Below are 23,956 nucleotides of genomic sequence, written 5' to 3'. Positions count from 1 at the left end.
GCCGGGCTCTTAGGCGGAATCTCGCCTCCTTTGCTTCCTGGCGTTATGGTCTGGGGCAAGTTTCTTAACCTCCCTGTGCCTCAGTTACTTCAGCTGTGAAATGGGGTGGTGAATGGACCGAATTTATTTGGGTTGTTTCATGCAGGCAAGTCTGCCAAGCAGGGGTCCTCAGATCAGGCTCCCTGATTTGAGAGACTGAGCGTGCTCCAGGCTGGGCAGTGTCTCTTCCGGTCCTGCCCCCCACCCCGCCCTCCCCACCGCACCCCACGCCCTGCCTACCCACCTGAACTTCCAGAACTGACAGCATCCCCGCTGGAGCAGAGCCAGCCTCCTTCCCTCCTCTCCACATGTCAGTCAACGCCTGTGCCCCTCTCTGCTCTCCAGAAACAAAGTAACCGGGGGTGGGAGAAGCTGTCAGTCTCCTGTGGCTCTCTCGCTCTCCTAAGCTCCTCTTTCTCATTGGCTGTCGGGCGAGGTGTGTGTGGTTTTTGCATTTTCTCCATGCTTTCACCCAGGCTTGCAGCTGCCTGGCCTGACAACCTGGTGAGGTGTGACGGTGTGGGACAAGGGAGCCCTCCCAGCAGCTCCGAGGTCACACTCTCCACCTGCCCTTTCCTGCCTCTGTCTCTGGGCGGGCTCTGCATTCCAGAAGGGATCTGGGGTATGTGTCCCGACCCCTCCAACCCCCCTGCAGTTACTGGTGGGGCTGCAGGTGTTCTCCAGGTGCTGGCCGGCCTGCCAGGTGAGGCTCACCCACTGTTGTGCCATCAGATCGGCCAGACAGGGTTCCTCCTGAGGTCCCGAGGGAGCAGGAGGGACAGATGGGAAGTGCCCCATGGTGTCTGCCCCTGAGGAGGTTACAGGTCAGCAGGACCCGGTCCTGGTTACAGTGTGTCCAGATGACACGCACCCACGGCCTCGCAAACACTGACACACAGGGGAGGGAGGGAGCAAGGAAGGTTTTGCAGGTGGGTTGGGGGCCCGGGACCAGGTGAAACCTAGTGCAAGGTGGAAAGCTGACCCTGGTAAGGAGGAAAAGGTGGGTGGTGGGAGTGAGCTGGCTGGTTCGCAGCACAGTGAGGATACCCCGAGCCCCTCAGTGGGAGTCAGAAGGGGGGCTGCCAGCTGTTGGGGGTGCCCAGCACCAAACTCGGGCAAGAGCAGGTGCTCGAGTCCTGCCGGTGGAAGAACCTGGACCCTTGTTGGATCTGAGGGGGCACCGAGGGGGCACACCCTCCTGGTACCAGTTAAGGCTTCTGGCCAGTGGAAGCCCGTCTACAGAATGTAGGCACTGGGTGGGCGGGGGCAGGGCTGGTGAGGGCCCAGGAAAGCTGCAGACCAGCCAGGATGAGCCGCTCACCGCCCGCACGGCCTGCGCTCACCAGCGCCCTGGAGACAACAAGATCACCAACGGTGCCGACCGCATCTGTAAGGTGCCTTGAAGTGTGCCCAACATGCCCACGTCCACGGGCTCGGGCCAAGCGACCACTTGGCACTGTGGACCTCATTCCACGGAGCAGGGAAAGTGAGGTTCGGAGGGGAGAGACCCGAGCAAGGAAGGCCCCGCCTCCCCCGCCTCCTGCACGCGCCGGGAAGACGGGGTGGACCACTGCGGTCTGTGGGGCACAGATGGGCGCCGTGCCGGCTTCCTCCAGGCTCCAGGCCCGGTGCTCCCGAGAGAGGGCTTGGGGGCCTTGGGGAAACGGGGCCATCTGGCCCTCCGCTCTTGCAATTGTGGCATGAGCAGAAGGCCACCACCTGGGACACAGGGAGAGGAGACGGGGGCGGGGTGCTGCCGGCCGCTGCTCTGCTCTCCTCTCCTGTGACACCCCCATTATGGCCACCCCGTGGGTAAGGCCAGGATCCCCGAAGGCCCCAGTAAAAGGCATGATCGTCTCGAGACACACCCAGCAGCCCCGGGACGTGAAGGGGCTTGGCAGCTCTTGGCAGCTCGTGAGAGAACAGATCGGGGCAGAGGGGAGGGGGAGGGAGACGAGAAGACAGAAGATCTGGGGGGGAAATTTAAGTGGAAGGAGCTTCCTAAAAAGAGTCTCCTTCAGTGACTGGTTTCAAGCTGTAGCTCCGTCAGCATCGCCTTGGGGCAGCTCGGTTAAGACACCGCCTGCTGGGACCCAGCTCGGGTTTCTGATCCTGCAGGTGGCCCGCGGGCTGAGAATCCGCATCTCACCCCAGTTCTCAGTGAGGCCGGTGCTGCTGGTCCTGGTGCCCCATCTTGGGAACCACGGGCCTGGCTCACGTGGTTGTGAGGGGCGAGGGACAAAGGCCCAAGGACGCCGAGGGGCCGCCGGAGGCTGGAAACCCCGTGGGAATAAAGTTGGAAGGTGCTAGAGGCCTGGGTCCTCAAACTCCAGGGTGGGTGGGTGGGGGAATGTGTCTAAAATGCAGATTTCTGGGCCCGCCCCCAGACACTTGTCTGTCCTGGTCTGTTAGGGACCTAGGAACTTAAAGCCGCACACCATTAGGTTGCTGAGTGATCCCGACGCAGGCGACTCGGGGGCCACGTGGGCAGCACGGTGGCCTCCGAGGAGCGCAGTGGCTGCGGGAGCTGGGACGGGCCAGCGCCATCTCTGTCGTGACTTGCTCTGAAGCACAGCCAGCTGTGCCGTCGACTCCAGTGGCCACTAGCCACGTGTGGCCGTGAACACTTAAATCTGAAACCCGGTTCTCCTGTCACACTAGCTATATTTTGAGTCCAGCGGACGGCACAGATATGCAACATCTCCAGCTTTGCAGAGAGTCCTAGCAGACAGCGCTGGCCTGGAGAGGTCATGTTTTGTCTGCCTCTGTTTCCCCTTCTATAAAAAGGGCTCCTCCTGGGTCTTTCCCAGGGTGCGGGAAAGAGGAGAGACTCCACCAGGGGAGACGTTTCTAGTCCACGCCGGAAGCCCTCCTGCACCCGCGGCAGGGGTGGCAGCCTGACTCGGCGGGGTGGCATCCTCGTCTGCCCCAGAACCAAGGGGAGAGAGCCTCCACTCCTGCAGGGGGGACCCCAGGGATGCAAGCTTCCCCTCCCGGTCGGCCGCTAGTGCAGCCAGAGGGGCCTCCGGGACGCACAGGAAGGTGAGGGCTGGCGCCGTGGAAAGGAGGGCTGTCCAGCCAAAGGCCAGTGGGGACGGAGGAGGGTCTGCGTGGGGATCAGGGACGGCCGTCAGCCCCGGTCGGGTGTCTGACGCTGACAGGCAGCAGGGCACAGTCAGGGCTGCAAAGTCACAGACCCCCCTGGTTCTGTCCCTCACCGCACACCCCCACCCCGCAACTCCACCTGCATGAGGGAGCCAGGATGGGAAAGCTGGGCAAGCTGAGCGCTTAGAGGGATGGCTGGCCTCAGCCCCCATCCGCACCCCGGGGCTGACGCATCTCCCCCGGACCCTGTGGGCACCCCCGGCAAGAGTGCTGTCTCCATGCCCCTCTCAGCATCATCCACGGCCCTTCGGCCCCAGGCGGATCCCCAGGGCCCTGCAGGCTCCTTCCGCCCAGCGGCCACAAGCACACCACGGAAACCAAATGAATAGAAGCCCGTGCTGTCCTCTTAAAAAGCTACATTGAACAAAGTCAACCAAAGAAAGATGACGTGTCTGTTTAATGCATGGGGATGGCAGAGGCATTAACAACATACTGGTTTTAATCACAGGAAAAGAGAAATGAACTTATTTCTTCCCCACACCCTCCCAGCACACCTGTGCGGTGGTGGTGTTTTAAAGGAAGCACGGGGTGAAGGAAACTCGGGGGGACACTGGACGGAGGATGGGGGGCTGGACGTGTGGTCCCAGGGCCGTCCGCCGAGGGGGCGGGGTGGGCCGTGTGGAAGTCCTGTGTGACTCTGCTTACACGAGGCTCCTGGCGCGGGCTGATGCGTGGAGCCAGACGGCAGAACAGAGATTAGTGGGGGGTGGGGGGTGGGGGGAGTAGCTCTTTAATGAGGACGCATTCAGTTAGGGATGATGAAAAAGTCCTGGAAACGGCGGTGCTGGCTGCCTCACTGTGAAAATATTTAAGGGCCCTCAACGGTACACCTAAAAATGCCTGCATTCGGGCTATATACGTTCCACCACCATGAGAAAGGAGAAAAACGGTGCAGGGCCCTCAGCTCCACCCTGGATCTACGGAGCCATTTCTGGAAGTGGGCCCCGAGAATCTGCATTTGAGCCCGCTGACCCCAGGCCTCCGCTCGCTGCAGGTCTCCCACGCAGCGGCGGAGGGCTGCAGGCAGAGAGCCTTCCCGCCCCCACCATCCAGGCCCCGCCCCCACCCCCAGACTCGGCGGCCGAGAAAGGGACGGCGCTCCGCCCCCACCCACAGCTCCCCTCTGCGTGTGGAAGCAGTGAGAGCCGCCGGAGGAAGCACAGAGGAACCGCTCACCAAACACGCCTGCCACGCGCACCCCACTCGGGCCGACCCAACGACAAAGGGATCCAAGTGGGGCAGGGCGGGTGGCGGCCGGGCTGGGGGCCTGGAAGAGCAGGCCCCGCGGTGGGGGGCGGGTGCCAAGTCTAAACAATCTGCCTGCGCCCGGGTCAAGGGTGTGGTCTCCTGTGCCCCTCGCAGCCCAGCCCAGGGCCTGGCTGGCTCCATCTCTGGGCTCAAGGAAGAAGGAATGTGGTTGAATAAAAGGCCCTGAAATGCTGCCGGCAGCCTGGGGCGCCGAGCGGGGCTTCTGAGCCGAGACAAAGCTGAACTTGGGCCGTTCTCTCATGGCTGCATGTTGTGAGCGCGCTCGACAGAGACGCAGGGGCCTCTCTCGCACGGATCCTGAACCCATGTGGGCCCGGAGGAGGTGGGGGGGATGCACGGAGACTGGGTTAAAAAAGGAAAAGTGGGATTTAACTAGGACGTCCAGATACCTACTGTCCACTCCGGAACCCCTGCATCAAAAATCACCCAGGGCACTTGATAAAAATACAGATTTCCGGGCCCCTCCCACGCCTACGGAACCAGAATGGAGGTGAGGCCTGAGAATCTGCATACCAACAAGCACCCAGACACGGGGCCGAGTCTGAGGGAGCCAGGGACGGGGGTCAGGAGAGAAAACTCGCCGCTTTGCCAAGACGCCCACGTGACACTGACCCGGGAAACCACCCCACGTGACAGCAGCTCGGTCCCCTCCTCTCTCCGGGCCTTAGTTTCCTCCCCTTGTGGAGGGAGGGAGTTGCCCCAGCACTACTAAGACTCCCGTCTCAGGACTCTGCATTCTGGGTTCCCAAATGGTCACGGTCAGACCTTCCGCCAGGGGCCAGTGGGGTGAGTGGAGCCGGGGGTGCAGTCTAGGCCCCAGAGCCCCTCACTCAGACTGCCCCTGGCTGACTGCCAGCCACGGTGCCCAAGATGCCAGGGACAGGGTCCCCTGACTCCCAGCGTCACAGCCTCCGCCTGGTGCCCTGGTGGCCCTCGGGGAATTGTCCATCAGCTGATGATGGAAATTTCAGGGGGAAGATGCAATAGTCCCAGAGCAGCCTGGAACAGCCACTGACTACGGCCTGTGCGACCTCTTGAAGCCTCAACTGTGTCACCTGTAAGACGGGCAGAAGGCCAGGTATCTTACAGGGGCGAGGAGAGATCAACAGGAACGCAAGTGACGAAGTGCTTGGGTCCTGGCTGGCCCTTCGTAAATGGTTCCCCGTCATTCACGGGACCTTACCAAAGGGGAAGACACCTCCTTCCCTGCCTGGGCGCACAGGACTTCAAAGCTAGCGGCGCACTGGTGAGGCTGAGCCGCAGGGTGAGGGACCAAAGCACCCGGGAGCTGGCAGCTGTTGTTTTTAATCCTCTCCGAGGCCCCGGGGAGAGCTTGCTGAAGCTCTGAACAATTAAGAGGCACTGAACACACTCAATGCCTCTGATAAAGTTACAGCCCAAACTAGCTGGGAGGCTGAGCCAACTTGCAGACCCGGCCAGCAACTGAAGCCGAGGCCGCCAGCACCTGCAGATGGGCCCCCAGGTGGGGGCTCTTCCCGGAAATAGCCCACAAGCCCGGCACGTGAACCTCGAACCAAGGAAGGTCGCCACCAATGAACCCCTGGGCCCCCCTTCTCCTTGGCCCAGGCCCAGCACCACCCGGGTGTGGGCCAGGACCCCAGGTGGACTCGCCTACCTGTCATACCCTTCTGGCTGTGAATTTCTTCCACTTTGGGGGCTGCGGCGGCACCTCCTGGGCTAATGCCTCTCGGAGAGGGCTCTGAGGAACTGCCACAGTCGATGTCCTCGAACTGGCCTCTCTTGAAGGGATCCAAACAGCAGACGAGAGCGAGCCCGAAGTCCCCACTCTCATGGTGGCTGCCGCAAGGCGCCCAGAGGGGGTGGTCCTCGAGAACAGGGGGCAATCCTGACTTCTCCCCTCCCGGGCGGGCACTCATCTGCCACGCTCGACACGAAGTGCACCGACGGGGAAATAACCACACACACGCGGGCGCGCACGCACCGCGTAACCACGGCTCGCCACCCTCTCTGGAGTGTTCGCGGCCCTCGGTGACTCGGATCCCCGCGGCGACGGCTTTGGCCAGCTCTAATGACGCGTCAGGCGCGTGAGTCTGCCGGGCTAAGATCTGGGGACACGCCCGTGCACCCGGCTCCCCCTTTTGTCCGCTGGCCATGGTGTGGGTGGGAGAGGCGATCACCGGGCTGTGTTTGCCAGTCTCCTTAAGCCAGTGAAGCTCTTGAAAGGGTGAAAAGGGAACTATAGTCTAAACTCTCCCTCCCCCAGAATGGCTGGAGGGTCCAAGCCAATCACCTACTTAACTGGATCGGAGCGTTACAGAGAACATGAAGAATGCACAATGACCTTTATGGAAATTTCCCGAGGACTGCGAAGGCCAAAGAAGTAGCTAGCAGTCCTTCCGAATCGCCTGTCTCGTCAAATCCCAGCATTTCAAACTTCAACAATTTTAAAAACTTTTGCACACACGCACACACACATACACTCACACATACACTCACTCGTTCAAGTTCTGCAGACTCTGGATAAATGGGCATGGCCCCACCCCCCTACGGCACAGATAGCACCCAGCTCTGTGGGGAGGAAGGATGCTACGCACTCCTGCCCAACAGCTCCGAGGTGCATAATAGGAGCCCACTTTACAGATGGGCAAACTGAGGCACGGGGCATTAAATGGCAAGTAAGCAACAGAGCTGGAGAATTCCAGTGTGGGGGGGGGGTTAGATTCCAAAGCTCGCATCCTGGACCCACTCTGGTGTGCCACCTGCCCTGGCAGGACACAGGTGCAGCCTGTCTCACTGAGCAGTCCCACGAGGCGCAGGGAGGGTGCTGGGCCACGGGAGACCTCCCCAGGAACACCAGTCTGAGTTTCTTCCAAGAGCAATCACTTTCACTCTCAACTGTCCAGGACAGCCCAGCCCCCCACTCTCTGCCCCACCTGTCAGCCAAGGGAGCTCCCGCTACACCCTCCCTGTCCCGGAGGCTGGCTGCCTGACAGCATCCCAACTCGAAGGGAAGATCTAATCTCACCTGTGACCCAGCAGAAACCTACTGCTGACACGGCTCAAGGCGCAGCAGAGATAAGCAAATGCCTGAGCTGTTCAAAACCAGGAATGTCAAGGAGAGGACAGAGCTTTTCATACAAGACAAACACCTAAAGAAAACAGAGACTGGAAACTGAATGCAGGTCTCTCTGCTTTCTTAAGATCAGGGCCAGGTCTTTCCACACTGCCTTGAGGTCCACAGTCTGGGACCAAGTCCCGGATGGGACACCTACCGGCTGCTCTTGGGCGAGTTACTAAATTTTCCTGAGTCCCAGTTTCCCCAGGGATCGCTGTCAGACTAAGACAAAGTTGGACGTTTGGCTGGTTCCAAGCCTCGCTCAGCAGCCAAGTCCTGGGAGCCAAATACACACATAAGCAAAGGCCGGGCCCCCTCCTCCTTGTACTTTCAGCGAGGGGAGGGGCAAGAGGAGCTAAGAACTCAAATGACTAATAAAAAAGGCGGGAGAGGGCCCAAGTGGCTCTGGTGTCCTGGGGCATTTAGACTGTCAGTTCAGAGAGGAGCCAGAGGGGACAGGGGCCTCGGAACTGGGCCTGGAAGTCCGGGTGGGCTTCAGACGTGGACGGGTAGGGTATCCCGTCTACAAAGACACTAACTTACCAAGAACTCCTAAACACTGACTGACTGGGTTTCTTTAACTCACTGGCCACACCACGCCTCCTGGGGGCCTCGGCACCCATGCACCCCCTTCTCGAGCTGGCCCTCTCTCCCACCAGCTCCCCGAACACTGCAGCGCACCCGCTGCCGTCACGCGGATCCCTCACCTGGTCTTATTTTCCTGCACAGCACTCACCGCCCCCTGACACGCCCGGTGCGTATTTGCCTACTGGAAATTTCCTCCCACAGAATGTAAGCTCCATGGAAACAAAGGCTGTGGTTGTCTCGGTTGCTGCCACATCCCGGGCAGCTACCACCCCGCCTGGCGGGAGTGGACGCGGGAGAAATGCGACCGAACGAACGGACAACCGAAGACAGAACGAGACGCGTTCTCAGCCCAAGCCGGTTCGCTCTGCTGGGGCTCCGCAATGCTCCCCACCCCCCAGACGGAGTCATTCCCACGGCGCCAGGAGGGAAACCGAGTTACCAAGTGTCTCAGCAGGCCAGGGTGCAGAGGGAACACGTATCTAGTGTCTGTGTCTCCTGCTCCGGTCCCCAGTCCATGTGCAAAGAATGGTAATCTTCCCCTGGAAGGGACCCCACCCTGGAGGTCAGAGCTGTCGTCAGCCCAGGGTCTGTCACCCCGCTGACCTCAGGAAGACACTCCCTGTGAGCGATGTCAAGATGTCCAGCCCTCCACCCTGCCAATCAGGCATCCCCTCTCCCCTCTCCCTTCCCCAGCCGGGGCTCCATCACCCAATGGGGCGCTCTTTCGGCTCCTGAAACTGAGCATCCCATACGGCTGGGGACCAATGCGCTGAGATCCGGAGGCGAGTCACCAGACCGCCTGGCTGAAGTGTTTATTTCAGCAGCAATATCAGCTGGTGGTTCTAAGCCGGAAGAGGTCTCATTCGTTGCCCAGAGGAAATCCCCTTGTAACAGCCAGTGGCTTCAGAACCCACGTCCACGACAGGCTGTCCTCAAGGCCCCGGCCCCATGGAAATTCTCAGAAACGTCATTGGATCATTAGGAACCAGACCCGGAGAGGGTGAAGGGTGGTGGGGCAGAGGGAACTCCACACTTTCTGGTTTCGCTGCTGGCTGCCTCCTGTCTCAGGCCAGTGGTGTCACCTGTGTATCAGCACAGGGGATCTGCACCGTCTCTGCCCTACGGGGCGACCATGAGGGCCACCGGAAAGTAACAACCACCCCCAGACCTCAGACAGGTGCTCTCAGCGACACCGTGTCATTAGGGTATTGTTATTATGAAACACAAACGGAGTCTACACAGACACAAAGTAAACAGATGTATCTCCACCCAGCCCTCTCCCAAACGTTTACATAATAACAACCTCCACTGGCACGACAGCGGCCTTGGATCGCTCAAGTGTTTTTACAGACCAGACAAAAGTTTATCTTGACACGGTTTGGGAGGGTGGGGATGGAGCCGCCAGCATCCTATCCTAGAGGGAAACCCAAGTCACCCGGGGGCACTGACGGGTGCCCCGCAAGCGGAGCCGGCGACTAAAATTTGTTAAGCATCAACTCTGAGCTAGGCGAGGTGTTTTGCAGACAGCAGCTTTGCATGATGTAAACATGCGTTGACACTATTATTATTTCCATAAACGGAGTCTCAGAAAGATTAGACAACTGGCCCAAGCTCTCGCAGTTGCTGCTTCTTCTTTGCATCTTGTGTTGTTCTGCACCAAGTCCTGGGCTCGAACTGTTCCCTGCGTCTGGGGTGGAGGCGCGACCGCCTCCGGCTGGCCCGGCCCCGAGGCCACAGGGCCGGGGACTCAAGCTCTTTCCAGGGCTCCGCACCCCTCTTCCAGGCCCTCGGTGACCCGAGATTCCAATTGTTCCGGGACACCAGCAGCAGCTCAGCTAATAAAAGCCATCTGGCTGGCAGTCCCGGCTCCTGTGGTTAGAACTATGACCCCCAGGATTCCATCTCCTGGGGAGACCCACAGGGGGCCTGAAACAAGGGGAGGGTGGGGCTGGCTTTTTTCTCATAAGAGAAAAAATTATTAGGTAAATAAAAATAAGCCTCGTGTTTCCCAGCTGGTAAACGTGCTGCCTTGGGGGAGGCACTCTGGTGTCTACTGGAGACCAATGAGAAATTCCAGCCCCAAGGTGTAGGGCTGTGGGACTTGGGGAAAGTTGATTAACCTCGGGCCCTTTCTGTTCTCATCTTCTTGGAGATAACAGAGCCTCACTCCGTGAGTTGTGACAAGATTCAAGGGGACACTGCAGTAGGTTCAAGAGCACGTCCGCTCCCCTCCAGTTCTTCCTGGGAAATGTATTCAAACTTCAAACTGCCCAGACGCTCTTCGCTTTCCATCTAAATTTCTTCCTATCAGAGTCAAGCGGATCCACGGGTTCCTATGCCCGCCGCCCCCGCCCCCAAGACCTACCTTGCGGGGTGGGATGGGGGGTGTTACTGGGGAACCAGCTGAGACCGGGACAGCATGGAGTGGGCACACCCACACGGGGTATTTCAACACTGGGACGCTGTGCTCCGCTCGGGGCGGAGGAGCCAACGACGCACAGCTGGACCACGGCGCGAGCCTCCGCCGCCGCAATTTCTGTGTGCGCACTAGTCGTTCAAGTGTATGAGAGCTCTGTTCGCTCCCAGCTCATGCGAACCACTACTTCTCCTCTCCGTAAAGCAGGGCTCTCCTGGCACTTTATGCGGCTACCAGTTGGGCTACAGGTGCAGACACAGCGGCCGCCCGTACTTCGCGCGGGGCTGGCCCCTTTTCCACGCTTCCCAGAACAGGCGCTGGGGCCCCCGCGCAGAGCTAGGTCTCCAGGTGCCGCGGGACCGCACCGCTCCGGCAGGCGCGGCCTTGAACTCCCTCTGCAGCCCTCGCTGGGGATGGGGGGTAGGGTCGGAAAGGCAGGGAGCCCCGAGGTCCCCGACCCCGCGCTGAAGACTAACTCTCCATCCCGCGCCTCTCCCCCTGTTCCCCGCTCCGCGCTCTGGGCTCCGCGCACAACGAGAACTTTGCCACCAGCGGCTACTTGATCCGGGCCGGGAGCGCCCCCGCGCGCCCGGCCCCGGCGGCTCCCCGGGCCGGAGGCCGCACCGCCCTCCCCTCCCCGCGCGCACCTACCGGGCTGGCTGCAGTCGCCATCCGCTCGAAAGGAGGGCGCCCGGGCGCGGGGCCGATCTCCGGGCCCTGCGGCGTCCGCATACGGCTCGTAGGCTGCGGGTTCCGGGGGGCGCGCCGGCCCGGCCCCCGCCCCGCAGGAAGGCGCCGGCTCGCCCTGCGCCGCCAGCTGCCTGACCCGCTCCCAGGTGCCCGAGTCGGCCGCCCGCATGCCGCCTGCCCGGGGGGGCGCTGCCCGAGGCGGCGCGGTGTGCTCCGACGGCGGGCGCCGGGCTCACAGCCCCCGGGGCCGCCGCCGCATCTGGGCGCAGCGGAGCTCCGCCCCCGCCGCCCGCCGGGCCGCCGGAGCGCGCGGGACCAAGGCTCTCTGTCCGGCCGGACGCCCGGCCGTCCGCCACCGCCGCTGCCGCACGCGAGGAATTCGGCCGCGGAGCCTCTCACGTGGGAACGACTCTCACTCCCGCGGCTCCTCCTCCCGCTCCTTCCGGGCTGCCGAGGGTCGACCGCTCGCCCCGCCCCGGCCCGCCCGCGCCCCGCCCCGGCCCCGCCCCAGCCCCGGCCCGGCCCCACCGCGGCGCCCAGACTCGCCCCAACGCCTCGGGGCGCACGGCGTCGCCCGGTTGCGCGCCCGGCCCTGGCTATTCGGTGCGTCCCCAACGTGGTCCTTCTTGGAGAAGCTGACAGTCAGAGAGGCGGCCAGTGCCACAGGGGGCGGCAGTGGCGGCCTGAACCCAGGTCTTTGAAAGCCCCGAGTGAGCGAGCGCATCAAGGGGAAGCTACCCGGCACCCCAGCCTGCATCTGGCTGCACTCTTCTGACGCCCTTGGGACCGACCGGCTTGCTGAAGAGCTGCAGTCGCAGGGACTGGCCTGGAGAGGGCGGCGGGGGCGGGCGGGAAAGCCGTGGGAGCCCCGGGGACTCTGACTTCGCCTGTGCAGTGTGACCCGTCGTGCTCTGAGAGAATACAACGCCGAGGGCACTGGCTGTGTGGGTGGGGAAGAACACTGCCACGGTCCAAACCCATGGGGCGGCTGTGATCTGGTGGGGGAGCCCTGTGTCTGCACCTCGCTTCCCCGAGCCTCAGTTTTCCCACCTAGAAAATGGGGTGATGGTCATTTCCATCTCCGTCCATCATCGGTGCAGCCAATGGACTCTCTAAGGCAGCCCTGCGGCACGGGAGGTGGCACCTTGGAGGGTCTGAAAATCGGAACCCGCCCGCTGGAGTGGGTGCTCCAGGGGCTGGCAGTACTCACTCACTGTCAGGTGAGTGTGCAGCTCTGAGCCCCTTTGATCTGGGGATTATGATGCTCTTTAGAAGGAAATAATTATCTCCCCGAAGCCCCAGGAGGCAGGTCTAGTCCTCCACCCCCGCCCCCACTGTAGACGCAGGGAGCCAGAAAACATCCCCGGTGAGGAGTCACCACACACCCTTCAAGGCAACTCCAGCCCCGCTCCTGGGCAGCCTGCACCCTGCCCTTCCCAGGCCTGGCTGGTCACCCGTGGCTCCCCCTGGCCCAGGCCCGAGCTCTGGGATTTTCTAGGCCATTGGCAAATGGTTCTCCAACAAGCGGTAGGAACTGAGTGACTCTCCCCCCACCCCAGGTCTCTAAAACCGTTCACCCTGTCACTCTCCTGTCTCTGGGTGGGGAGCGCCGCCTGCCATCACCCCTCATGGCTCTCCCAGCTTCCACCGCGACATCTCCCTCACCCTCCCAGACGGGGAAGCTGGCCGGCCGTGGAGGTCCCGCAGGGCAGTCTCAGACCTGCTTCCCTCGTCCACCGGGAACCCCGACTGCCCCCTGGAGGGCTGGCCAGTACGGCAAATGCTGATGGTGCTCCCAGCTGGGAACAAAACACTATTCATGGTGGGGCTAAACACCCACACTGGTCTGGGGGAAGGAAACTGACCCCGCAGCAAGGGAGAGGAGGCGCTGGGAATCCCCCAGGTCCACTGCCTTTGCTGGGGTAACAGGCAGAACAGAACAAAGGAAAGACAGCCGTGGGCCCTGGTAGGTGGAGACGCTGGCGCTGCCCTTGCATTCCGGAGACTTCTGGTCCAGGAGTCTCTGTTTTGGTGCCCTCAGGGACCCAGCCGGGGACATGAGTGAGTGAGCTGGGCTGTGTGGGGACAGCTGTGGTTTGTCCCCTAAGAACATTCCAGTTGTATTCTTTGGACTTAGACGCCCTGTACATATGAAACGTGTAGGGAGGTTCTTCCACAAAGAGACATACTCTTTCCCGTTTCCTGAAGCATGTGGAACTCTCGGTCTGCCTTCTCTCTTCTCACTTTGATACAGACATGCACTTCCCTCTTAGCCCCACGACAAGAAAACCACAGCACGGCTGTGACTCTGTACACTTTTCACTTGGATTCTGGGTCAGGGAGGCATTAGGGAGTGGTGGGGACTGTGGCAAATAAGAGGCCACCAATCCCTGTAGAGGGTGCAGTAGATTGTTGCCATGCAGGAATGTGGCTCTTCTGTCACCAGAGGTTCTAATCTGTTCCTAGAGCTACTGGAAATATGAATATTTATGTGAAATCTTAAGTTTGAAATGCTGGCAACTCTAAAAAAAACTTAAGAAGAAGAAGGAAACGAGGGAGAAGGAGAGGGAGGAGAAAGATCAAGTAAGTAAGTTTATCTAGAGGTTTTTATCCAGCCCTCTGGCCACCGGGGCTCATTCCACTGTTGCCCTTATCGGTCCCCGCTGCAGCCTCTTAGAAGTCTGCACGCACTTCCGTTCTGCATTTCAACAGTCCACGCCGTTCATCAAGCCCAGGGTCCTGGTGAATTTCCACTGCTGTCCTTATCAGCAAAGTTGGGTCAAGAAGTGACAGCCACTTTCTGCTGTGAGCAGCTTGGGCAGGCTCTCCCAGAAGGATAACTCAGGGTGGGTTTCTTTGGAGACCCCAAGACCAGGCTAGCTTCTGAGCATACAACCTGGGCAGAAGGGCCCTGTGCCAGAGTTACTCCGCTGTTGTTGCCTTAAAATTCTTTTCTTTTTAAAGATTTTTTAATTTATTTATTTTTAGAGAGGGAAGGGAGGGAGAAAGAGAGAGAGAGAGAGAAACATCAGTTTGCTGGGGGGCATGGCCTGCAACCCAGGCATGTGGTAGGAACCGAACCTGCGACATTTTGGTTCGCAGCCCGCGCTCAATCCACTGAGCTACACCAGCCGGGGCTGCCTTAAAATTCTTTATTTTTTTAAACTGGGGGTCTCACACATTCATTTTGCATTGGGATCCACAAATTATGTAGCTGGTCCAGCTCCCAGAAGATTTTCCCAGTCTCCCAGGGATGCTGGGAATCGGTGGTGGAGACAGCTGGGCCTGGGACTTGGCTCCCTCTCTCCCTCTCCAGGGCGCGCAGGAAGGGAGGACCTGGGGGGTGGGGACAGGCTGCAGGAACCGTCTCCAACCAGGCCCGCAGGCAGACGGCTCAGTGAGAAGCAGAGGGGGAGGGGGCAGTCCGACCAGAGCGTGGGGAGGCTGCTCTGGATCTGAGCTCTGAGGCCAGACCCTGTGCTCACATGACCCTGACCTCAGGCCACCAGGGTGCCACCAAAGAAAACACAAACAAGGCTGGGGACGGGGACCAAAGGGGTCGGAGCAGCTCCCATCCACAGCGGCCCCTCAATCCCAGGGGAACTCCCTCCCTTTAGAGGGAGGAGAAAAGGACAATAAATATTCGGCCTGAGGAACACACACCGAGACACGTCTCACCAAGGGACCCCACTGTATCTGGTGTCTGCTTGCAGTGGGATACTTGAGCCCACTGGAATTTCTCAGGTATTTTTTCCCCTTGGCTGTGGTTTCAGCATCCGGAGAAGTTTTACTGAGACCTTCCAGCCAGCACTACTGTACTCTTTCCAAGCACCTGGAGCTAAGACCAGGTAGCAGGTCTGGATTCCTGGGAGCACGCACAGTTTTGTGGGCAATGCCCCTGTGAACTCCCGGCAATGGTGTCCGGGAATCTGGAGACCTCGAGGGCCACGCCAGGTCTCCCTAGCTTGTGTGCGACCTTGGGACAGGGCCTTTCTGTCAATGCACCTGGGTGCCATCACCAGCAGAAGCAAAAGGAAGGGCTGGGTCAGCGGGTGGGAGCAGGGCCTCCGCAGCTCTGCCTGCTGTGGTTGAGTCGGTCTTTTCTACCCTTCTCACGCTTGTGGTGTGTGTGTTGCTAGTAGTGACAGCGAGAGTATTCGTTACCCCTCACTGCATATCAAATCGCCCCGAAGCGCAGTGGCTTAAACCACCAGCATTCCCGCATGTATCCTCCCAGTGTCTGTGGGTCAGGGACCCAGGGGGGCTGAGCTGGGTGTCTCTGGCGCCTGGACTGTCACTGGCTGTTGTCATGGTGTCAGCCGGGGCTGCAGGCAACCTAAGGCTCCCACTGGGGAGGGTCTCCTCCCAAGCTCACTCACGTGGCTCTTGGCCAGATTCAGTTCCTCGTGGGGTGTTGCATTGAGGGCCGCGCTGGCCGCTGGCCAGAAGCTGCGCCCGTTCCCTGCCACAGAGCTGTGGACCGGCTCCCAAAGGGCAGCTCGCGTCTTCCAGAGGCCTCGGGTGTGCGCGACAGAGGGTGTGCGCAGGGCGGAAGCCGCTGCCTCTTTGTAGCCTAACTTGGAAATGACATCCATCACCTTTTCCCCCTTCTGTTCCTTAGAAGTGAGTCACTAGGTCCCTCCCACATGGGAGAGACTACAGGAAAGTGTGAATACCAGGAGGTGAGATGGGGGGGGCACATCTTGGAGGCTGCCTGCCCCAGGAGGCTGGGGACACATTCTCTGGAGGCGGAGGGGCCAGGACTCCGATCCTGCCTCTGACACTCACTGGTGTACGATCTGGGACAACAGAGTTGGCTGGGGGAAGTCTCAGGCTTTTTACCTCTAAAGAGGAGGTGATCACGCCTGCCACCTTGTACGGCTGTGACGGGAAGTTCTGAGGATAAGAGGCACATGCCGAGCTCTGAATGGCGCCTGGCACGGGGCGAGCCCTCAAACCATGGGCGTGGGGGACACTGCTGGAGGGGACCTGGGTGACATGCCCATGGCTTCTAAGCCAGACAAACACTGCCTGCTCTCTCCACGGACATCTGCTGCCTTCGATCCCTTCCTGGGGACTCCAGAGTGCCTTGGAAGGCCTGTGGCAGGCCCTAGGATGGCTTTGTGACCAAGGCCCCCTGCAGGGCTGGTGCTGAGCTCCCCCGGCCATCCCCGTAGGACTCTGGGGCCCAGGTGCAGCGAGGAGGCTCCGACTGCGGTTTTCCTCCAAACCTACTTAGACCTTTGCCCTGGGGGAGCAGAGGATTTAACTGAGGTCCACTCTGCCATCTGTCCAGAGCAGGGCTTCCTGGCTGGAGACTTTTGTGTGCCTGCCACAGGCTCCCTGGTATACTTTGATGATCTTTCCGGGGCCCCGAGGGACCTGGGGAAGATCCTGATCGCCGCTGCTGTGGGCTTGGACCTGCTGGGAGGCAGAGGCTTAGCCCCGAGCGGGGCATCAAAGCCTCTCCACCGAGTGCAGCTGGCCTCCGTGCCCCACCTGTCGGACTGTCCGTGAATGCCCAGTCAGGTCCTCGAGGGCAGCCGAGGAAAAAGTCCTTCCTCATCCAGGGGCCCCATCTGTCCTGTTTCTCCTCAGCCCCCCTTTTGGGCTGTTCCTGTCCAAAGCAGTGAGGTTTCTGCAGGAAGTTACAATGTTGCAGCGTATACAGAATAAAAACAGTAACATCAGAAACACTACGACTTACAATGACAATACCGGCAAACAGGGACACAGCGTTTACTGTGCTGATTTACATTTAAGCTTCCCAACACCTGAGAGTTTCGTGTGCTGTTATTATCACCCCATTTGACAGATGAGAAAACAGGCACAGAGAAGTCGAGCCACTTCCCCAAAAGCACCCAGCCAGTGCGTGGTGCAGGCAGGGCTGAAGCTGACGTGGTCCACCTGCAAAGTCCAGTGTAGTAACCACGGCGCTACCTCGGCAACAGGGGTTATTGACGGAGCGCCCACCTTGGCCCAGAGACTGTCCTTTCTGGCCCACTCCACCCTCCGAAGCAGCATGTCCCCATGTCCCAGGTGAGAAAACCGAGGTTTAAGAAGACAAAGGGCTTATCCAAGATGATGTGGCGGATACATGTAGGGTTGGGAGTCTAACTCTCGGAAGGAAGGTGTGTTTTCTGGGAAATGCCTCTGACATCAGGGTTAGGGAGAATGCTGGCCTGTGGCAGGGCGGAACCGCCCACCCATTGTTTTATTACTGGTGTAGGATGAGTTCTCTGCTGCCCCTGGTGGCCACTGGTGGCACTTCACCTCCCCATCTGGGGCCCTTTAACCTTGGGTTGGTGGCTTCTGGGAATGGCACCTATGCCCCCCACAGCAATTTTAAGACCTTTTTGTCTCCCCTTGCTACGTGTGACTCAACAGACCCAAAGGGCCATGGACCAGTGAGTGTCCAAAATAAGAATAATGGTTACTGGTTACTGAGCACTTCCGCCTTTGTGCTGGGTTCTCTGCTAGGTGCTTATTACTTAGATGGTACTTAATTTAACAAATGCACAGAGATAGAGTCACCACTAAGGGTTATTCACAATGCTGGGTAGCGCACTTGACACATACTGCTCATTTTAGTCCCCACAATACTATGTCAGGACTATCATTACCCTCACTTTACCAATGAGGAAACCAAGGAACAGAGAGGTTTAGTAGGTTGCCTGAGGTCACACAGCAGCATCCGGTGGAGCCAGGATTCAGACGTAGGCAGGTCTGGCTCCAGAACCTGCTCTCTTAATTATGATGCCATTATTGTTTATTATTATCACATTAGTATTCTGCTTTTACAGTTGGAGAAACCGAGGCTTAGAGTAGCGAAAGGATTCATGTAAGGTCACGAATCCTTGGTAAGTAAGTTTAGGAACAGTACTTCAGTCAAGTCTGTTTCATGCATTCATTCGTTAGTTCAACAAATACTGACTGTGCGCCAGCCACGTGCCAGCCACTGTGCTGGGCTCTGCAGGCGAACCAGCGTGCCTTGCAGCCTGCCAAGGGCCCCTGTGGCGTGCCCGTGTGGGACACAAAGAGGGCCAGAGGCAGGACCCCCGGGACACACTGGCAATCTCTGCAGAGGAGAACTGGTCTTTCCAGCACTCCTCTGCGCTGCCCTCGGGCCCTGCCTCCTCCCCAACTGCCCCCGGGGAACCAGAAAGGGCCTGCGTTCCCGGCTCACCTCCCTCCCAACTCCGTTTCCACTACTGTTACTGGCAGGACACAGACATGGGCCGTAAAACTGCTCAGACTTGCGAGGGGCCGCGGTGAGGGTCCGAGGCACGGCGTGCTGCACTCGTCTTTGGTCTTCTACTGACTAGTCAAGCTGGGAGAGTCGGGCCACCTTCCTGGGGCCTCAGTTTCCCCGCCTGTGAAATGAGTATAAGAATGCTGGCCTCTCCCCCCAAGGCTGTTCTGTGAGGAGCAGAGGTGACTGTAAGTGGGAACCATGGGACTGCAGAGGGCCAGGCAGACAGACACACAGACAGACAGCTGGGCTCTGGGGCCCGTTCAGTAATGGAGCCATTTGTTTGTTGGCTCATTCATCAGTCTGCACTCGGCATCGCTGTGCGTCCTGCCCTCGGTGCTGGGGTTGGGGGGAGCACGGGAAGGACCCCAGTGTGCGGGAAGCTCCCAGTGCACATGCAGGTTCAGAGGAGAAGGAGCTGCTGGCAGACGTGTGACTTCGGTTATACTCTCTGTGCCATGGACGCCTCCTCTTTGGGGCTGTGGTGAGCCCCTGCCACCCTGCCACCCACCTCCTCGACGCCACAAAATGATCCCGAAGACCTGGCGACTGAACTGCTTCAAGATTCTTGCATGCAGGGTGTCTGCTGATGCCCAGAGACGCTGGCCTGGCTTACCCCTTTAAGGCTTAAAGTGCCCATATCTCCTAGAACGACTCAGCTCCCACAGTGGCTATGAGCAAGTTGGAATTGGCAGGTAAGAACCCTGTGCAAAGGCCTGGGCCTTCCATGGGAAGGTCTCTGAGCTACCTGCAAATAGTAATTAGGCATTTCCACACGGAGATGGAGGTAAAGGTTTAGTTGGTCAAAGACAAGGCCAGCTTCTCCTCCTAAGAAAAACAGGAGTCCAGAGAGGCTGAGACACTCGCCCAGGGGCACACAGCAAACCAGGGATCCCAGCCAGACCCAAAGCAGTGGCTCTCGGAGGGCCCCCAGACGAGCTGCATCAGCAACATCTGCACATTCATGAGACATGCAAATTCTCTGCCCCACCCCACCTCCTGAGTCAGAAACTCAGGGTGGAGCTGACAGTCTGTTTTCACATCCAGCCAGGTAACCTGGAGGCTGACAAAGTTAAGGGCCACTGCCCTGCCTTAAGAAAGGGCCGCCAGGCCTTCATGCCCTTCTGAGTGGGAAGAAGGAGGTGGCGGAGCGTAGCAAGGTCACTTGCTCAGCGGCGGTGCTGTCACAGTTACATAACTCCCCCTCCCCCACCGCAGTGGCTTTCTGCACCCAGAGTCCAAACTCCGGGGCCCTCCCTTGCCAGGAGGCCACCTGCCTGGGCTCCGGGAGGCCTGTCCACACATGCCCACGGCTGCTTTCCTGTAATTACGGGCTCTGCCTGCCTGCCCGCCCGCCCACCCGAGCCGGGCATGTCAGCCAGAGGGACTCTGGCTTCTCTGACTCTGCAGGTGGAGCTCACGGGGCCTCCATCATCACCACTCAAGCAGAGGAGGGGCTTCCACGGCTGCCAGGGCCCCCCAGCAAAGCAGGGAAGGGCCTGACTTTGCCTGCAGCTGCCCCCGCGTGGGCCAAGCCTAGGGAGGACGGCGGAACTCTCTGCGCATCGGGAGGTAACCCGAGGCCTTGGCCTCCAGGTTCTCAGGGCAGAGATCTGCCATGGCCCCTGGTCCCAACGGGACTCATTAGAATTTGTTCTAAGTTTTTCTTTTCCCAGAATTGTCCTTTAAATATCTTTGGAACCGGCTGCAACAGGCAGATTTGTCAAACAGATACGTGGGAAGGACTGGCACCTTCCCCCTGAAGCTCCTCATTAAAATAAACAAGCAAAATGTGTTTTGCTAAATGTAAAAGAAGAAGCTTCAGTCTGGATTTGAAAGGCCTGACCTTTGGAAGCGCTTTGTTTCTCCCAAATCAGAGCTCAGCGGCCGCGGCGGCGGCGCAGAGACACTCGGGGTTTCCTGGGGTGAAGGACGGGCCTGCCCGCTGCTGGATGGGCCTAATCGCACCTCCCCTGTAAAGCCGAGGCAGGGATGGGTCTCCCATTGATCTGTGCCCACAGGGCCCGGCCCACCAGGCGCGCACGCTGACTAGAACGTGTGGATCATCAGTGGAACGGCCCCGGTTCTGGCTCGGGGCTTCCCCGCTGCCCTGCGCTCAATGCACAAGCCCCTTCCCATTTCTCCTAAGTGTCCCCTGTCTTAATAAATACCAACAGCTACCACTGACTGTGGGCCCCGAGGTGGAACTGACCCTCTAGTGGCATCGTCGCCCTGAACCGCTCAACCGCCCTCTGAGAGTGGGGGACTGTTATCATGCCCACTCCGCAGCCCGGCAAACTGAGGGCACGAGAAGGGAGCAGAGGTTGCAGACGGGTGGCCCTCGAATCAAATGTAGTTTGCAAACGGGTTTTCTTTTCCTAGCACTCTAGGAAGAAACGTTAAAAAAAAAAAACTAGTTGCCAGCATTTTAACGTTAGGATAATTTATGCCAAAAAAAATTCAGATATTTAACTGTATTTCAGGAAAATCAGGAGAGCTGGTAATAGCGCACCCCCATTCCATCTTACCCGGTGGGGTGTGCCCTGCCCCCCACCCCCGCTGCTCCCTGTGGTCTTACCCCTGCCTCCCTCGCCCACGCGTGGGTGCTCCGGGCATGGAGCGCTCCCCGCTGGTCTTAGGGACGGGCCAGGTCAGTGCTTGTCCTGCGTCCATCTGTCTGTCTGTCTCTCTCGTACACCTCACTAGTGCCCACTCCTGGGAGACCCCGATGTCTCAGATCAGAAGGAGCACTGGACAGGGAGTCAGGAGATGGGGGCGTTTGTTCCGCCCTCGGACCAGCCCTCGGGCACCAATGACCTCATGACCCAGAACTCCCCACTCTGAGGTGCAGGGCGTCTGAGCTGGGAGGTGGGGCTGGCGTGTCCCCGCCCAGCTCTGTCTGGGGACAGGGACGCCTGCCGGGCACGTGGCAAGCCGGCTGGTGCTCCGTGCTGCCAAGGGGCAACGCTCATCCGAGTTCCAGGAGCAGAGAGCATGCTTCCAACTTCCTTCCACTTTCTCCTTCCTGAACACGTTCGGCGGAGGAGGGCACTGGAGCCCAGGGACGGGGGTGCCTGCCCGCGGTCACACAGGAAGTTGGTGCCTGCGCGGGCACAAGCCTGGGGTTCCTCACCCCCTTCTGGGCACATTCTCTCTCCCTTAGGAACTTAGACACCTCCAGCTTCTTGGAATGGGGCCTCAGAAGGGGGCTGGAGTGGCCCACATGGGCAGGGGTGTCTGGTTCAGAGGCACGGCACGGGGCTCGTACGTGGTGTCTAAGACACAAACAAATCATTGCGGAGAGGACGGGGACCCGCGGGCTCCGGGACAGCGCGAGCCGCCGAAGCTTCTAGGAGGGAGACTCGGTTTACAGGAAAGGCTGCAGCACCAGCAGACAGCAGCCCGCATTTGGCTCACAGACATATTTTGTTTTCCCCACAATGTTTTCAAAAAACTCACACTCACTTCCAACATTGAAGAATCGGGGGATTTCACATAAAAGACAGGATTTCTGGCTTCTCTCGAAGAGTTTCAAGATCTGGCCAAGGCCAGGCCGCATCTCCGCTCAGCAACGACGGCTGCAACAGACCCGGCTCCCCGTCACGCCCCAGGCTCGGCCACCTCTCCTGCTCTGTGTGCGCTCCCTGCACATGGGCTTGGGGGGTTCAGTCCCCCTCTGCAGCCTCCCATGCGGAAGTCACCCCCGTCTCACCCTGGTCACCCCAAGCGAAATTATGGTTACCAATGGTTCTTGACCTGGGGGCAGTTTTGGCCGCAGGGGACATGTGGTCATATCTGGGGACATTTTGGGTTGCCACAATGGGGGGGGGCGGGGTCCCACTGACATCTAATGGGCGGAGTCCAGGGATCCTGCTAAGCATCCTACCACGTACTGAGCTGCGCCCTCCGCAAGAAATTCTCTGGCCCCAAACGTCAGCAGTGCTGAGGCTGAGAAGCCCTGAGCTGAATCAAGAGACACAGCTGCTCCAGGCCAGGGACACGATCCTGAGAGGGAGGTTCACTCACACCCGGGAAGGCCCAGGCCAGCCCTGCAGACCAAGTCCTTTTCTCTAATTGATGCCACTCAGGAGAAAGCAGACAATGCGACAGCCACCCGTGATCCCAGGTCCGCACTGAATGTTAGAAGTCAGGAAAGTGAGGAGGACGTTCCTCCAGGCAGGCACCTCTGCAGAGGTGTCATTTGGCCCCAGCTTTGAAAGGTATGGTCAGGGTAGGCAGAGCGGGGTGGGGGGGGTGGGGGGGCATGCTGGGCAGAGGACAGAACCTACTCAAAGGTGTGGTGGTGGTCACGGACTCAGAGGCACACACTGGAGGTGACATGCTTTCTGTCAGGTGGGAGGGGAGGGGAGGGGCAGCTGGGTGTTGGAGGAGGAGATTGTGGGCAGCTCCTAAGGGGTCTCCAAGTCAAGCTGGGCGGGAGAGAGAGAGCAGCCCGTGGGGGGATCCTTGCGGACGCAGTGGAGTATGGTTAACAGTGCGGCTTCGAGGAGTCACTTAAGCTCTCAGAGCCCGTTTTCCCGTCTGCTCAACGGGGATAGTAAGAGTAACACCAGCCACCGCACGTAACACTTACCACGTGTCAAGGCCCCAAACTCTATGTGATACATTCTGTCCTCACAGCAACGCTACAAAGTACATACTGTTATCACTTCCATCCTAGAGAAGAGGAAACTTGGAGCTACGGGTAAGTGAAGTGGCTGTAACTTTCCCAAGGATATTGCAAACAAGTAATGAAGGCGGGATGGGAACCCAGGCAGCCTGGCTCCTGTGTGCGTGCTCCTCACCACCGTGGCGCCCTGCCTCTCTAGAACCTTCTCAGAGAGTTGTCGTTAAGCCTAAGTGCAATAAAGCGGGTAAGGTGCCTGGCACAATGCTGGCACGGAGCTGGACATCTCACATAGGGTCACACGGCACGCGGAGCAAGGCCCACTTTGCAGGACTGATGAGAACAGGGCGCCGGAGATGCCCTGGGTGCACGTCGGCTCCGGGGAGCGATGGGGGTGGGCAGACGCTGCGCCCACTCAGGGGAGGAAACACCTGAGCCGGGTTTCCGGAAAGGCATCTCTCACCTGCACTTCTTGAGCCCCGAGACGCCCTCTCCACCCACACGGCCTTACATGTCCGTGACTTTGGTGACTCTGTCACCCCCTTGCCCCACCCTACCACCTGGAATGTTCTTCCCACCTCCTTGAACCCCCTTCCAACCCAGCTCAGAGGACACGTCTTTCCGGAAGCGGCTCAGGACATGCCCAGGCAGAGCGGTCACGCCCTGGTCTTTGTACCCAGAGCCTTGTTTCGAACTCAGTTGGTCCTTTCAGGGCCTCCCCCCTGCCCACAGGCGTCCCAGCCTTCACCTTGCATGTGCGTCTCCGGGAGATGGTGCTGAAATGCAGGCGCAGGTGGGGTCTCAGATTTTGCT

At 59.5% G+C, this 23,956-nt stretch overlaps 1 protein-coding gene across 3 annotated transcripts in view; it reads right to left on the bottom strand.

Annotated features, from left to right (window-relative positions):
- KAZN (kazrin, periplakin interacting protein) overlaps nt 1-23,956 on the bottom strand; it is an 826,597-nt gene that overhangs the window by 117,760 nt on the left and 684,881 nt on the right. The window contains exon 1 of one of the 3 annotated variants that reach the window (XM_045858948.1): nt 11,226-11,703. The exons of the other annotated variants lie outside the window; for them this stretch is intronic. Coding sequence (XP_045714904.1) covers nt 11,226-11,433 — 208 coding nt within the window. The 5' untranslated portion in view covers nt 11,434-11,703. Of the gene's footprint in view, nt 1-11,225; nt 11,704-23,956 lie in introns of those variants that run through there. 3 annotated transcript variants of the gene reach the window in all.

This window comes from Phyllostomus hastatus, unplaced genomic scaffold, assembly GCF_019186645.2.
Source record: "Phyllostomus hastatus isolate PE091 unplaced genomic scaffold, TTU_PhHast_1.1 phas_scaffold_182, whole genome shotgun sequence".
Classification (NCBI taxonomy): domain Eukaryota; kingdom Metazoa; phylum Chordata; class Mammalia; order Chiroptera; family Phyllostomidae; genus Phyllostomus; species Phyllostomus hastatus.
This window is presented reverse-complemented; position numbering and strand designations above follow the sequence as displayed.